The 17,485-nt window shown below is 34.6% G+C and overlaps 1 protein-coding gene across 1 annotated transcript; it reads right to left on the reverse strand.

The window, feature by feature from the left end:
* Positions 1–16,523: 16,523 nt before the first annotated feature.
* On the reverse strand, positions 16,524–17,147 carry LOC113100682 (gastrula zinc finger protein XlCGF49.1-like). Its single transcript, XM_026265313.1, has one exon. The coding sequence runs from the start codon at positions 17,145–17,147 to the stop codon at positions 16,524–16,526; it is 624 nt and encodes a 207-aa protein (XP_026121098.1).
* Positions 17,148–17,485: the final 338 nt, after the last annotated feature.

Raw genomic sequence — 17,485 nt, forward strand, 5'->3', positions numbered from 1 at the left:
GATTTCTTTTGTGGGTAAAGCCCTTTGTTTGTAAATAAGAAAAAGCTGTTTACAGGGTACAAGGGGGCAAATTGAAATCCACAAGCAGAACTGTATTAATATTTATTGCTATGTGTTCTGAGATATGTCTGTAAAACAGAAACCATTAACTAAGGCTATTAGCTATTAACAAAGGCCAATCTTCTGTACTGCACGGAGACTGCCTCACTAGTATATTAACCACACCATGTCTGTGAATTTATTGATATATATTTATGTATTAATATATATTTAACCCATGTGCATCAAGTAAAAAAGTTACACTTAGGTCAGTGGACAAAAATCTCCATGTAAACAATTGTCATAAAAATGTGAAGCTTGGGAGCACAGAGTTAAGTTTGGTCTCATTTTAAAGAAAAAAAAAAAAAAAAAAAAAAGTTTAAAGGTGAAAAAATGTTACATTTATGAAAATGATTTATGAATGATATTTTATATAAAATATTAATTATATGACACATGTTGAACTCTAAACCTGCTAGAAGATCAAAGCCATAAATCTAAACAAGTTGTGTTCCAAATTTGAGGTTGATATAAAAAAAAAATTGCTTTCAGTGAGATTTTTGCAGCTTTCTCTCTCAAATATTACAAGCACACTCACCCACACACACACAAACAAACACAATTATTACGTCACACATACAAACCACATCATGACATCCATACCAACACACCCACACAATTATAGCTGCAATATTTATCGAATTGGCTCTATAATATGCAGAAGCAGGAAACAGGAATAAAGTGAGCATTTGCTTTATAGGCCAGACCTGAACAAATTGCTCCATCAAGGATATATTAAATATAATGATAATTTTGAAGCCCTGCCAAAAGAATGAAAGCCTATTAACAAAAATTGCATAATTTTACACTGAAATGGCACTGCGATTAAAAATAGCCATTTTAATGGGATTCAGTGGGGACATTTTTGTCCTTATGGTCCTGAAAGGAACAATTTTGTGTACCTAGTGCAAAACAGATTAATAAAAAGGAACAAATGGTATAGTAAATAATATAAGAATAGTAAAATTCCAATAGAAAAAACACACCTGTGCCAAAATGTATGCAGTTGGCAATAACACAGGCAAAATGACTAACACTGAAAAGGACAAAAATGTCCAAAAGTAATCACCAAAAACTAGGATAATTTGAAAGCCTAAAATGTTAATATAAATTTTTTGAATTTGCAAACAGACTTTGTGTTACCATAAAAACTGAACTTTAAATCCTATTAAGTGGTTGCAATTTGCACTTTTTAAACCAAATCACATAAATCAAATCCTTGACAAAACATAATTGAAATAAAAATAATAATAATAATAATAATTCTAACATTTCAGGTTTATGTTTGACTGCTGATATAAGTGATACTTTGAATACACACGTTTTAATTGTGAGTAGAGAATGCACCAAACATGTTTTAATGGATTGCGTGTAGCATCTGTTTGTCAACTTAGAACTACTTTAGAGTATGATCTACTTTGTGAAATATAATTTCTTATTATAAATAAAAATAAAATTAATTAATTAATTAAACTTCACCTCACCAATAAACTCCCAAATTAGCATTCATGAATTACATTTATTATGCCCCCAAAAATGGCAGCTAACAAGTTATAACCAGAAATAAATATAAAGCCTATATTTTGTATTTATCCTCACTCTGAACATCTTTACTTTGGACCAAGTAAGCCTTGTTTCACATCTAGTCTAAGCATGACAACCATGACAAATAAACAGTATATCTGCATCATGTGTGTGACAATTAATTATTGTTTGTTCTCATTTATGTCATCGTTTATACGGGATCGGTATTTATAGGTAAAAACTACACATTTTATATTAAAATATAAGAAATAGCCTAAATAGGATATTCCTTGTCATATACATCTGACAATAATATAGTTTATTAACTTCTGTATAACAAAGCAATGTACTGTAATTTGCTTTTGTTTGTAAAGGGTGAGAGACCAGGTGTCAGATTATTACTGATTATTACAGACCCCTCCCCCCTCCCCACAGTATTGCTAGGTTTAGGCCTGGGGTGCCAAAACTTGGTCCTGGAGGGCCAATCCCAGTTAGACACACCTGAACCAGAGATTCTTACTAGGCATACCAGAAATTTCCCGGCACGTGTGTTGAGGCAAGTTGGAGCTAAACTTTGCAGGACATCAGTCCTCCAGTAGCTGCTGAGTTTGGCCCCCCTGGGTTAGGGTTAAGTATTGGGGAGGAGTTAGGATTAGGCAATCGGGTAGCAAATTCAATGAGAGTAATAATTTTGCAGGGGTCAAAAATGGTAAAAAAAATGCCTCTTCAAATACGCATCCACATAATACCGAAAGACACACCCATGAATTATGATTGCTCAAGGCAAAAGGTTTGGAACTTCAAACACAACCGTATGAAAATTAACCATAGTTCTATTGGAGTACAAGTGTACCAATGGTCTTTTGGCATATTGATTAGCATTTGTATAACCAAAGTTTTCCAAATATTTTCTACAAATATGATGGTTAAGCTGTGGTAATTGTAGCCAAATCATGGTTAATTTGTGGTTAACATGGTTTAGCTACAGTAACCATGTTTTTTTTTTTTTTGTGTATTGTGTTATTTTAGATACAATGTCTGTTTTGCTCAATTTTGCCAACCAAAATATAAAGACAAATCAGAATTGTTCATCCCTGAGCAATCTACAGCAGTATTTCATTTCTTAATCCACATTTTGAACAAATTGGATGAACCATTTGGCGCGTTGAACCATTGGCCATAGTTGGCTTTGAAGTGGCACTTCACATCAATGTACCGCGAGAGCGAGAGTATGCAATACATTTTATCAAACTAAATATTTCTTGCTGAACCTACTTTTTGTAATCTGTTTGATGTTTGCACAACAATAACTTACTAACTTAACTAATTTCAGAGTAATTTCTCCAAATTTGATGTGCGATTAATTTGATTAATTAATCACCACATCATGTAATTAACTAGATAAAAATCATTTAATCGCTTATCAGTCCTAATAATTACATATCACTCACTGAACGTATGTCAAATCTGTTTTTGTAAATATGGAATGATTGCAGTTTCATGAATGATGGTAAAACAATCAAACAAACAAAATCCTAACAGATTTATCACTATCCAGCAAGCACTGCAATTTTAGACCAATCAGTGCACAATATTATTCAATTATTTAACTTTTCATCAACATCTTAGTTAAATCAAAACATGCATACAGCTAGAGCCAAACAATATATATCTATATATCAGTCACCAGCAATGAGTACTGCACTGCACTATTTACTTAAAAAGAGTTAATGATGTAGTAAAAAAAAATAATAATAATCTTACCTTTTACAAACAATAAGCATTGACACAAAACAATTTTCCTGGCAAGCATACTGGTGACAGCGTGCTTAGACGCTCGTGCTCCCAATGATCTATCTGTGCTAAAGTCTGTTTCCAGGACATTCGGGTGTGGCTACTATGGGTAATAACTTCCTTCTCATTGCTTGCTTCAGATTGTGTGGTTTCAACAATCTTCTAAAATAATACAAATCACACTGCGACATGGATCTATTAATCTTAAATATGACATGTATGTAGACTGTGCAATGTAAACAAACAAGTCGTGACAGCAACCATCTTTAACCTTATTCACAGTATGAAGTAGGACCACCATTTTAGGAGCCACGACCAAAGAAATCGGCACGAATGTTAATTGTTTTCATCTGGGAAAGCCAAAATAGTCGAGTGTATACTGGGCATAAAAAACAATGCACTGCCACACCAGAATTATCCTTGTATAAAATATAATACTAACATGAGATTGCGATCAGTTAACCAATATTGTTCTTCTACAGTACCATACTGTACATTTGTTAATAACCAAAGGTAAAGAAGTGGTGCTCACTGCATAGTCAAGTCATGTCCAGCTCAGTTCTCTGGACATCATGGGTGGAGCTTGACCTAGTACAACTCCACTTCTATGGACATAAAAGGTGATAAGGTTAAGGCAGGTAAGCAACTGGTGACCCACAGGCCACATAAGGCTATGTCTTTGAGATCCCACTGTAACATATTTTATTTTTATGGGACACACCCTTGCCATGATTTCTATATTGCCTAAAATATCCAAGTTTTGGCTATTTGCTTGTGAAGATCGATTGTTGTACAGGTGCATCTCAATTAATTAGAATGTTGTGTAAAAGTCCATTTATTTCAGTAATTCAACTCAAATTGTGAAACTTATGTATTAAATAAATTCAGTGCATACTCTTTTGTGTTTTTTTTTTCTGGAAGCTGTCAATCTTTATTAGCGGCAGTGACATCATGGTTAGGTTTGTTTAGTGACATTCCTACTTTGTATAGTTTTTATGTTTGCCTTTATTATTGTTATTTCCGGCATTGTGCTGACTTTTTTGCCGTAGGGGAAAACGGGACAGGTAGGATGTCACATGACATAGATTTTGCAACACCTAGTGACATTAGGCAAGTTATGGCGTGCAAACGCTGAAGACTTGTTTTCCTTATTTTTTCCCTTTTATTAGTAGAGTATAGAGGTTGAATTTGAGTTAGACTGGTTTTGTTTTGTTCTTTTCTTTTCTTTGGTGCCACTCATGTCCTTCCCCCCGATTTATATCCGTTTTCTTTCTTATTATTTAGTTCATGTAAAATTGTATAATTTACCTTTTTGTTGTTTGTTATTTGATACACTTGCTGTACTATTGTTGTCATGTAATAAACTACGTTTATTGGCAGGTTTGTGTTGCGTTTGTCTTTTGCTACTCTCACCGGTATGTACAATGATCACAATCTCAGTGATGCCTCTCCTAATCCTGGATCCAAATTAGAAAGTTGTAACAGTTGGCATTTTGGAAATTATGTTAATTTACTGTACATGTACTCAATACTTGGCAGGGTCTCCTTTTGCTTTAATTACTGACTCAATTCGGTGTGGCATAGAGGTGATCAGTTTGTGGCACTGCTGAAGTGGTCTGGAAACCCAGGTCTCTTTGACAGTGACCTTCAGCTCATCTGCTTTGTTTGATCTCTTGTTTCTCATCTTCCTCTTGACAATAGCCCATAGCTTCAGGTCTGGTGAGTTTAATGGCCATTCAAGCACACCAACACCATGGTCATTAACCAACTTTTGGTGATTTTGGCAGTGTGGGCAGGTGCCAGGTCTTTCTGGAAAATGAAGTCAGCATCTTCAAAAAGCTGGTCAGCAGAAGGAAGCATGAAGTACTCCAAAATTTATTTTGTTTTCAAAAAACACAATGGACCAACACCAGCAGATTACACTGCACCCCAAATCATCGCAGACTGTGGAAACTTAACACTGGACTTCAAGCAACTTGGGCTATGAGCTTCTACACAAGTCCATTACTTGTGAAGTTCACTCAAATTCTTGAATTTAATTTGCTTGAACCTCATAAGGCTGCATTTCTCTCGGTTGGTTGTGCATGTTTTTCTTCCACACTTTTCCCTTCCACTCAACTTTCTGTTAACATGCTTGGATACAGCACTCTGTGAACAGCCAGATTCTTTGGCAATGATTGTTTGTGGCTTACCCTCCTTGTGAAGGGTGTCAATTATTGTCTTCTGGACAACTGTTAGATCAGCAGTCTTTCCCATGATTGTGTAGCCTAGTGAACCAAACTGAGAGACCATTTTGAAGGCTCAGGAAACCTTTGCAGGTGTTTTGAGTTGATTAGCTGATTGGAATGTCATCATATTCTAATTTGTTGAGATGTGAGTCAAAATAATCACAATTAAAAGAACCAAAGACTTAAACTACTTCAGTCTGTGTGCACTGAATTTAATACACCAGTTTCAGTGTTTGAGTTGAATTACTGAAAAAAAGTAACTTTTCCACAACAGTCTAATTTATTGAGATGCACCTGTTTTATATTATTTCACGAAAGCTATAGACAGCAGAGCAGATGGCTCCTTGTGCTTTCAAATCGCTTTCGCGGTACTGTGGTGTAATACAACGATCAGTGAACAGCTTCAAGTTGAATGAATGAATGAACAAACACGTGCAAGTATTTGATCATTCTCACCTTCATGCATATCGCACATCACACCACGATTGGTCCGTTACAATACCTTCATTATTGGTCAGACTACTTTGGATGTTTTAGGCAATATAAAAAAATCATATACTTGGATGACCAATTTTAAAACATTTGAAAAGTCACAGAAAGATTCAGTTTATGATGTTAATACCAACTCATGAAATATCATGTTTTTCAGTCAAGATGGTAAACAGTTTATCTTTTAACCAGGTTCAAGTGTACGTATACCCATATGTTTGGTTTGCTTGGAAATGTGTTCTGTAACAAAATAATTTAATTTAAATCACTACTGCTCCCAAAGTATGAAAGACCGGTGAGTCGGAGTTGCACTTGCAAAAAGAAATTAAAAAGATGGTGTAGGTATCTGCAGACTGCAGTGAACAGCATCTTCAAGGTAAGCCGATCATGCACGGCTTCTCGTTACTGTAATGTGTATGGTGCAAACTGTAAAAGGGGTCTGTTAAAAGGGTTTAGAGAATAAGCTGAAAAAGGTGGGTTTGAAACCATATACGACACATGGACTGAGAATTCAGAATTCATTAATGCACTAAAGAGTCAAATGTGCTGTTTAGTAGACAAATTTCAACTTGGCAAAAAAAATCAGATGAGCCCTGAATATGATCTCACCACATTTAATGACACATTAAGCCTTTTCCTATAGAAAACCGTTATAAGAAAGCGCTTAACTTGGCTTAATGTACTAAGACAGTTATATTAACAGACCTAACTCACGAAACATTATACTAATAAAGTATACAATCTATAAAAAATCAGATGAGCCCTGAACAAGAAAATGCTTAAAGTGGCTTAATGTACTAATTTAAAAAAAAAAAAAACTCACTAAACATCATACTAATAAATTATACTATCTACAAAAAAAATCAGATGAGCACCAGTGCAAACATGTACAAAATCTGACAAAATTTAGTAGCACAAGCTATAAAGTAAGCAAAATACGACCACTTAATTGCAGTCTGGAAACCACATCAGCAACATAAAATATTTTCATCAAATGTACATTCTATCTATCCATTATTATCAGCAGCCTGTGACGTACCTGGTTTGTTGAAGCAGTTTCTAACACTCTGTTGATATCCTTTCTACAACTGACTGTTGTAACCTCTGTGAGTATGTTCCCACTGTGGGATACTGAGTTGAGAAGTGGGGGAACCAGATCCTGTTTTGAATTTCAGTTGGCAGCCACACCGGTCTGTCTACATAGGCTTGTTTGGTCTAGCTTATGTTCACAGATGTAGTAAAATTAGTTTTTGTGTGCTGCTGATATCATATCAGAAAAGTTATTATGAAGTATAACCTGGAATTAACTGCTGGCTTATAGGCTCCTTTTATCCTTGATGACCCACACGTACATCATAGACTATCTGAAAATATTAAGATAAGACTTGAACTAATTTAATTTCACATCTTTTTGGACATATCTCTCTCTTATGAGCTCTGTCACTGTTGCTTTTCAAAAGTTTCAGTCACGATGTGTGATTAAACCATCAGCCTAGTAATAATCTGTGGAAATAAACTAGAGTTTATTGAAGACTGAAGGTTATCAGCTTTATCTGTTCTGTGCTATGATGAAGCCCTAACCCAACCAGTCAGACTTATATAGTCATATATATAAAAAAATGTTTACTCCCCTTCTAATAAATGTGTTTAATAAATGATTCCCATTAACTGCTGCCTGGATTCTGTCACTGCGCGGTAGAGACGGCGCCGTGGAAAGAGCAAGGTCTGGGTCCAAATGCAGGGAAGAGACACTTTATTATAAATAGGCCAACAAGGCAAAACAAAACTGGCATAAACACGATCACTGGGAAACCACACACAACTCGAGGAACACTATAGAAATCACAATCCACATTAACAAGTACAATTAATCCAGGCAGGACGAGTGGTGGGAGAGAGGAGAATATATGTAGGTGAACAAATGGGAATCAGCTGTGTGTGTCTAAGTGAGTGAGCGGATGCAAAACAGGTGTACCGAGTGAACCAGGTGTATCGTGAATGATGAATGAGTCCGGGAGATGGGGAAGTGTCGCCCTCTGGTGGTGAGAGGGAGGAACACCGGGTCCGGACTCATGACAGTCATTACTTTTTCTCTTACATTAATTTTGTAGTTGCTTTAATTAATATATTTTTTAAAAGCACCTTTTTCAACAACTTTCTGTTCACAAAGTCACCCCCAGACCCATATGAAAATAATACTAGTAATATAATAATAAATGATTTTACTTACCGTTTTAGCCTACTTGTAACTTCATCAAACATGATCAGATCGTGGTAATTAGGCACCATTATTAAGAGCATATTCTCCTGATTAGAAAGAGCCCAAAACCACAATAATCCATGATTTATAAAGATTTTCCTCAAGAATTTATAACACACATAAAACTGCGCAGGCAGTTAAGCCCCAAAAATGTAAGGTAGCTGTCATGTGGTGATTTCACTCCTAACTTCATAAAACATGCACATACAAACACACACCTGAATACCATGTAAGAATGTATGAGCCATTTATATTCACCTTTTTTAGATAGGTTCATTTAGCTATTACTTATTTTAGCCACTTGGGGGTGGCACGTCACTGAGAGTTTGGTATATTTACAAGTTGTGGCAATTAGTTAGTAATTAGGGGAAAGGTGTGAAACGTGAGGAACACACGGTTCTTACCATAGCCATGAGCACCCACTACACCTACAGCACTTTATTAATTAGCATTGGGTGAAGAACCATTTTATGTCCAATACCTTTTATACCTTTATAATAAATGGGAACACCACCCAAAGAGAGCTAATGCCTGGACTTAGGATCTTTCTGCTATGTGTTGAGAACACCAGGCCATCCATGCCGAGGCTTTTAGGATAGCCTTCACAATAACTTTTAAACATCGAAATCATTTCCTAAACTGAGTCAACAGATGCCAAAAATAAGACATAGAATACCAGCATAGCATAGAATCCTATGAAAACAAGATTGAAATGACTGCTATAAGTGTTGCATAAAAAAAAAAAAAAAAATTGTCATGATTGTGTAAATATATGAATCTATGTGAACAACTCACAAGAAGACTTGCTACCCTAAGTCAAGCCAGCCTCCACCTGTAATTTGCAATTATGGTACGGATCCTCGAAGCGGCCAAAAAGCTGACAAAGGTATTAATTTATTAACAAGATTTATATATATATATATATATATATATATATATATATATATATATATATATATATATATATAAAATAATCCCTTTAATCTTTAAATAAGAGTGGGGTAAAATAGCCCCCACTGTTTTTCCCAAAATAACTACTAGATAAAGTCAAGATTTTTGTTGCAACAAGCTAGACTGACAAGAGTGATGTAGAAGTATTCACCTTAAACCGTGCGCTGCTGATGTAGGCTAGTTTAATTCAAACTTTACAGTTAATTTAACAGAAAGTGATCTCTTTTCAGCAGTGAGAAAAAAAAGGTGTTTTAAATCTTGTTTTGTAGAGTATCACAGCAAAACATCTATAAAATATCATATATTAAACAAAATTGATAGAATTCATTGCACAAAAAGTCGTACTGCTACAACTATGTCTTTATTCCAAATATAGTTTTTTTCTTTCTGCTGAATCCTGCTGATATGAACACCAAAAATAAAAATGTAGATGTATAAAAATAAAACAAAAGTAAACAAACTAAGCATGATACATACTTTACATAATTTATTGTAGGAACAAGAGAATCAAAACAACTTACATATAAACCATGCAAAAATAATTTTGATCACTTATTAATAAAAAAATAAAATAATACTGATTAACAAATGATGATTAAATATGGACTAAAGCCATATAATAAGGCGGCAAAGGGAAGGTGACGGAGCATTAAAACTGTCAGCACTGATCACACGAGTACAGCTTCTCTCCAGTGTGAACTCTCATGAGATCCTTAAAGGGATAGTTCACCCAAAAATCTAAATTAGGTCATTAATAACTCACCCTCATGTTGTTCCAAACCCGTGAGACCTCTGTTCAGACCTCAGGGACACATCTGTTTGTTCCAGATTTTAGGACCCTTTGGTGTTCCAGGGGATCAGCATCCTCCAGTGCTTTGTGCTCAAATCTGAAACAGATTCCTGCTCCTTTACCCAGTGAATTGCTACCAGGATAAAGTCACCACCACCGGACTGCTCACTCGACCACAGAGAACGTAAATATCACTTATCCAAACCTTTTCCAGAGACCTTGGCATTGTTAGATATTACCAGCATATGATTTTTCTAATTTAAATTAGATATTATATAACCGATTGCAGTTTATAGCAAATCTTTCATATATTTGTTTGATGCATATTAGGGTTCTTCCCCTTATTTCTTTCAGAGAAGCAACAGTTATTCTTTCCAGATAACGTAGCTCTGACATTGCAACACTCAACATAATCACTTGCGTTTTATGCATCTTATGCACTTTTATTCCCATTTCATTGATGGTATTCATTTCGCAGTTGGTGATTACTCTTGTCTATATTTTGTTAATGAAATCTGTTTTGTTTCACCTGTGTCTTCCTTCTGTTAATTATACTGAAGAGGTTCTAGAAGTTAGAGTTTCCACCAATAGAGTAACCACACCTTAAAGGTGCTGTAGGGAACTTTTGTAAAAAAAATATTTTTTACATATTTATTAAACCTGTCATTATGTCCTGACAGTAGAATATGAGACAGATAATCTGTGAAAAAAATCAAGCTCCTCTGGCTCCTCCCAGTGGTCCTATTGCCATTTGCAGAAACTCCATCGCTCCCGGTAAGAAACAACCAATCAGAGCTGCGGTCCGTAACTTTGTTTGTGTTCAAAATGTAGAAAAATGTTTAAAATAAGCGAGTACACCATGAATCCATTTTCCAAACCGTGTTTTTAGCTTGTCCTGAATCACTAGGGTGCACCTATAATAAGTGATTATATTCGGACTATTTTAGATTGCTTCGGGGGTACCGCGGCGGAGTAACCCAGTACCTTTGTGATTCTTCATAGACATAAACAGAGAGAAGTAGTTCCGGCTACAATGTTCTTCCGCAAGACGCAAGCAGTTCTGTTTATTAACCGCTAGAGCGTCAAAAGTTCCCTACCGCACCTTTAAGTGACGCATGATCCAAATATCATAACGTCCTTGGTGACGCAAGTACCCATCACTACACCATTTCACCTCGCTAGGTTTGCAACAGGAAAAATCACTACAACATGTATGCTGTTTCTTTCCAGTGAGGATTTGAGTTTCTTTATGTGGGAATTTCTTCCTACACTGATCACGTGTGTGGTTTGCCTTAAAAAATATATAAGGAAAGGACAAAGTGAGCACTAATGCACCACCAGACAACTGAAATACAATATTATGATAAATTTTGATTAATTTGTATAAATCAAATATATGTAACACTTTTGCACAAAATAAAAACTTGAAAATACTTAGATCAGACAATATTTAGTTGATTACTCCTGATTTTCTTCAAGTCTTATTTCATTACAATTTGTTGAAGAAAAGAAAACGTAATATTTATCAATCTTGAGGAATCAGGAATAAATACAAACTTCTCTGTTCTTCACTATATATCTATACATTACTGTATACAGTATATGTATAATGTAAACGTAAATTAACGTCTGCTTGATTAAATGTTTTATTTTTATTTGTTAGAACTGGTTCAACAATCTTTTCACATATCGTGGTACATATGGATTTCATAAAAAAAACATTAAATTAAAACATTACTTTAAAACATTATTTAATTTGTGTGATCTGTGTGGAAACGGGTTGTGTGGAAGCATGCACATTTCCCGGGTAATCACTGGCAGTGTGAAAGTGCAAAATCTAGCGACTCGGGAACAAATGCCGGAACACTTTACCCGTGTATTTGCCAGAATCGCAGTGTGAAAGGGGCTTTAGTAATTGCATCAAGTTATGTTTAGTTATTTAAAGAGAAGAACATCATGACTTTGTATGAAGTAGTATTTGAAATACCTTAAAGGGATAGTCCACCCAAAAATGAAAATTCAATGTTCAATCTTCTTACCCCCACGGCATCCAAGATGTAGGTGACTTTGTTTCTTCAGCAGAACATAAAGAAAGATTTTTAACTCAAACCGTTGTAGTCTGTCAGTCATATAATGGCAGTCAATGGGCGACATGGCTTTGAGAGTCAAAAAAACAAAAACGAACAAAACCAAATTAAACTCTGTGGCTTGTGACAATACATTGAAGTCTAAATACACAAAATGATCGGTCTGTGCAAGAAACTGAACAGTATTTATATATATATATATATATATATATATATATATTTTTTTTTTTTTACTCTGATACACCATAATGTCAAACTGTACACTTTATATTTGAATCCATTTAAAAAGGTTCATCAAGTGTAAATATGCTGTTCAAGTAGTTTTGTGTAAATCAGCGATCAATTAGTTTAGTCCAACAAGTTCTGTTATCGATTGCTGCTGCCTTGTCAACCACTAGGGCCAGAACTCTATATAAATTGTCTGCTGTATAAATTGTAAATTATACTTAAAGGAATAGTTAACACCCCCCCCCCCCCCCCCAAAAAAAAAAACATTATGTTGTTATACTGTAGTTACCTTCATGTTGTTTCTAACCTGTAAGACTTTAGTTCATCTTCAGAACACAGATTAAGATATTTGTAATGAAATCCGAGAACTTTCTGACCCTTCAGTAGGAGCAATGCAATTTACACATTTAAGGTCAATAAACATATAGGAAAGACATCATTAAAGTAATTCATGTGACTCCATTACCTAAATTTTATGAAGTGGAGTACAAAAAAAAAAAAAAAAACATAACTGATCACTTTATTTAAGAAAATATTGACCTGCAGTCCAGTATGGGGAGCCCGATGATGCTTCAAATTGCTTCAAATTGTATCAAACTAAGACCAGAAGATGTTCTGTAAACGTACTTTGGAGAATATTATTTTTCAAATAAAATGGTATATTGTAATTTTGAGCAAAAAAATTAATTAAAAAAGGCACAAGACAATACTATTTTTGCCTATCTGTAGGTGTATTTGTTATCAGTTACAGTAAATAAGTGTTCCTGTAGCTCAATTGGTAGAGCATCGCGTTCTCAAGCGCAAGGTTGGGGGTTTGATTCCCCGGGAACACATGATAGGTAAAAATTGATAGCCTGAATGCACTGTAAGTCGCTTTGGATAAAAGCATCTGCCAAATGCATAATTTTTTTTTTTTTTAAGTGAAAAAGTGTCCAGTAATGGGGAGGAAATGAATAGTGTTCGACTGGTTATGTTCAATGTAAAATGAAATGCTTTTATGAAACTATAGGACAATATTTGGCTGAGATACAGCTATTTGAAAATCTGGAATCTGAGGGTCCAAAAAAATAAAAAATAAATAAATACATCTAAATATTAAGAAAATTGCCTTTAAAGTTCTTAGCATATTATATAATCAAATTAAGTTTTGATATGTTTAACCCTTTCACGCATAGTGGTCACTACAGTGGACAGCTATTAAAAAAGCATTTTCTTGAATTTGCACGGGTTTTTTAGGGCAAAGTTGCACATCAGCCTCTTCATTGGACCCTGGAGCATCATCCTATAAATTGCAACCAAGTGGCAACCTGTTGTGTTTCAATTTTTTCCCCCTCCAAACCAAGATGGCCAAGGGTCAGTCAGACATGCCAAGTTGCTCCGGAATATCCTCCCATTCCTTCTATCCTAGGAGACTCTTGTAGGTAAAAAATATTGCAGCATCAAGCAATATCTAATGAGTCATATCACAGTAAAATTGTCCAAGTTTTGATTGAGAGAAAACTTAATCACGTCCACTGTAGTGGACGTCATGCATCAATTGCTATATTTCAGCTACAATTCATAATTATAATGCGAATATTGTTTTTGAAACTTAAAACTTAAAAACTTAATCTGCAGTGACTATTTTTACTGTAAATAAATGTATTTGTATTATTAGAATGTAATTTTCATTGACATCGAAAAAAAGTCATGTGATTACATAATGCATTACTTTACTTGTTAGATCAAAAAGTAATCTGATTTCGTAATGCACATTACTGTAATGCGTTTCTTTACTCATAACAACAAAAAGTAATCTGATTACGTAATGCATGTTACTTGCAATGCGTTTCCTTACACATAACATCAAAAAGTAGTCTGAATATGTAATGTGCATTATTGTAATGTGTTTCTTTACTCAAAATCAAAAAGTAATCTGATTAGGTAATGCATGTTACTTGTAATGCGTTTCCTTACACATAACATCAAAAAGTAGTCTGAATATGTAATGTGCATTATTGTAATGTGTTTCTTTACTCAACATCAAAAAGTAATCTGATTACGTAATGCATGTTACTTGTAATGTGTTTCTTTACTCTTTACATCAAAAAGTAATCTGATTAGGTAATGCACATTACTTGTAATGTGTTTCTTTACTCTTTACATCAAAAAGTAATCTGATTAGGTAATGCACATTACTTGTAGTTAATTACTTGTTAGATCAAAAAGTAATCTGATTAGGTAATGCACATTACTTGTAGTTAATTACTTGTTAGATCAAAAAGTAATCTGATTAGGTAATGCACATCACTTGTAGTTAATTACTTGTTAGATCAAAAAGTAATCTGATTAGGTAATGCACATTACTTGTAGTTAATTACTTTTTAGATCAAAAAGTAATCTGATTAGGTAATGCACATTACTTGTAGTGAATTACTTGTTAGATCAAAAAGTAATCTGATTAGGTAATGCACATTACTTGTAGTTAATTATTTGTTAGATCAAAAAGTAATCTGATTAGGTAATGCACATTACTTGTAGTTAATTACTTGTTAGATCAAAAAGTAATCTGATTAGGTTAATGCATGTTACTTGTAACATTACTTTACTCGTAACATCAAAAAAAGTAATCTGAATGCATTATGCTTGTTACTTGTAATGCATTACTCCCAACACTGATAATTTCAGATAAAATTTACATAATATTTACATAATATTTAATAAAATTTACAAAATAACTTAATGGAAGATGAAATTTACTTAATATCCTAATGGTTTATTACATAAAAGAAAAAAATGATCATTTTGGCCCGTGCACTGTATTGTTGGCAATTGCTACAAATATTCCCGTGCGATTTATGCAGGGTCACATATTATTTTTTCATTGTTGTTTAGACATACAACTGTGTGTTTTTAAGGGCTGTTTGTCTTCATGAAACAGATACAGTATGAGGGAATGTTTATGGAAAGACCAGGTTTATGCTGTTTTGAATCATTTTGTTTTAACAATACTTGTTGTATTTGTTCTCGTCAGACAAAGTCTGTCCACTGAAACATACGCAATTAAGATTATTCAACAAACTCTGCTCTTTTTTACCACCATCACTTCGTCTCCTGCATCTGCTCCCGAATTTCTCATTCAACTTCTCGGCTGATAGAAGACTGTTAAAGCTAGTTTGGGATATTTTAATTATCAGACAAGAATTGCTTCTAATGGGTTTTGAGTATTAGCCAATTTTGCTGAGTTGTTGTTCTGTTACCAGTCAAAACTGATATTTTCTGACAGGATCTAGTGTCCGGAGCCGGGTCTTAATTATCTGGTGTGGAGGCACGATCTCGTCTACAAATTAATGTATCAGAATGGTAATGCATTAATGTATCGCTCTCTACAAGGTGACTACTTTAGCAAACAGCTACCAGTGTGTTGCTAACGTTACACAAACCATGTTCGCCATCTCAGACGCATCTAGAAATCAGCATCCTTGGAAATCCTTTTGAACATTGTTGAATGCTTTGTGACAACTTCATTACTGGGAGGCAAAATCAGCAGTAAATGAACACAAATATGAAATATTGTTCACAACAACAAGACATCTATATAAATATCATATTAACAAAATTAACAGAGGAAAGGATTTGAACTGCTATGTCTTTATTCCAACTGTTCTTTTTCTGATGAATCGTGCTGATATGAACAAAGAAAACTAACATTTACATGTACAACAAATTACTTTCCTTCATGAGAGAGTAAATGAACTAAGAGTGATACATACTGTACATAATTTCTCATAGGAACAAGAGAATCAAAAAATAAACTATGCTAACACTATTATACATTTATATTAATCACTGCATAAAAGATAATACTTAACAAATGGTGATTAAACATGAATTAAAATGATATACTGTAAGTTGGAGAGGGGAAGGTGATGGAGCATAACAATCCACTCCGCTTCACTACGATAACTAACAGCTTCAGATGATGTTTGTTTATATACAAGAGATATTATTGCTTGATTTATTGGGTTATGTTTGGTAAGGACACGGTGTTGCGATTAAATGTGCTGGTCTGGATCCAAAGAAGGATTGAGACATCAGTTCATGATTTCAGACATTTGTTTTTTTTTGTATGACTGAGTAAAGTAGATGACAGAGTGAAACTCTTCCCACATGGAATGCAGTGAATACAGTTTCTCTCCAGTGTGGATCCTCTCGTGTTTTTTTAGATATTGTGGCCATCTGAATCTCTTGTCACAGTGAGAACACTTTAAAGGTTTTTCCTCACTGTGCACTCTCTGGTGCAGTTTCAGTTCAGCATCTGTAGTAAAAGTCTTCCCACAATCAAAACACATATGCTCCTTCACACTGTTGTGTCTTTTCTGATGTAATTTTAAAGAACTCGACTGACTAAAACTCTTTCCACACAAAGTACACATGTAAGGCTTCTCCTTTGTATGAACTTTCTGGTGGGTATTCAGTGCATCTGACTGTATAAAAGTTTTTCCACACTTATCACAGGTAAATGGTCTTTCTCCAGAATGAAGACGCAGGTGTACTTTCAAACTGGATGAGTTTCTGAAACTCTTTCCACACTGATCACATGCAAACGGCTTCACTCCAGTGTGGATCCTCATGTGTTCACTTAGAGACCATTTTTGTCTGAAACTCATCCCACACTGATCACATGTGTGTGGTTTTACTCCAGTGTGGATTGTCATGAGTACATTAAAAGAACTTTTACTTGTGAAACTCTTCCCACATTGATCGCATGTGAATGGCTTCTCTCCACTATGACTTCTCAAGTGAATATTAAGACTGTGCATGTGTGGGAAACTCTTCCCGCACTGATCACATGAGTACGGTTTTTCTCCAGTGTGGATTTTCATGTGATCCTTAAAGTTGGCTTTTTCCGGAAAACTCTTCCCACATTGATCACACGTGTGCAGATTTTCTCCAGTATGGATCCTCATGTGTATTGTTAGGCTTCTTTTTAATGTGTAACTCTTCCCACAATGAGAGCAGGTGAAAGGCTTATTGGCTCTTTTCAATAAATTAC

The sequence above is a fragment of the Carassius auratus genome, unplaced genomic scaffold, assembly GCF_003368295.1.
Source record: "Carassius auratus strain Wakin unplaced genomic scaffold, ASM336829v1 scaf_tig00217332, whole genome shotgun sequence".
NCBI classification, from domain to species: Eukaryota; Metazoa; Chordata; class Actinopteri; order Cypriniformes; family Cyprinidae; genus Carassius; species Carassius auratus.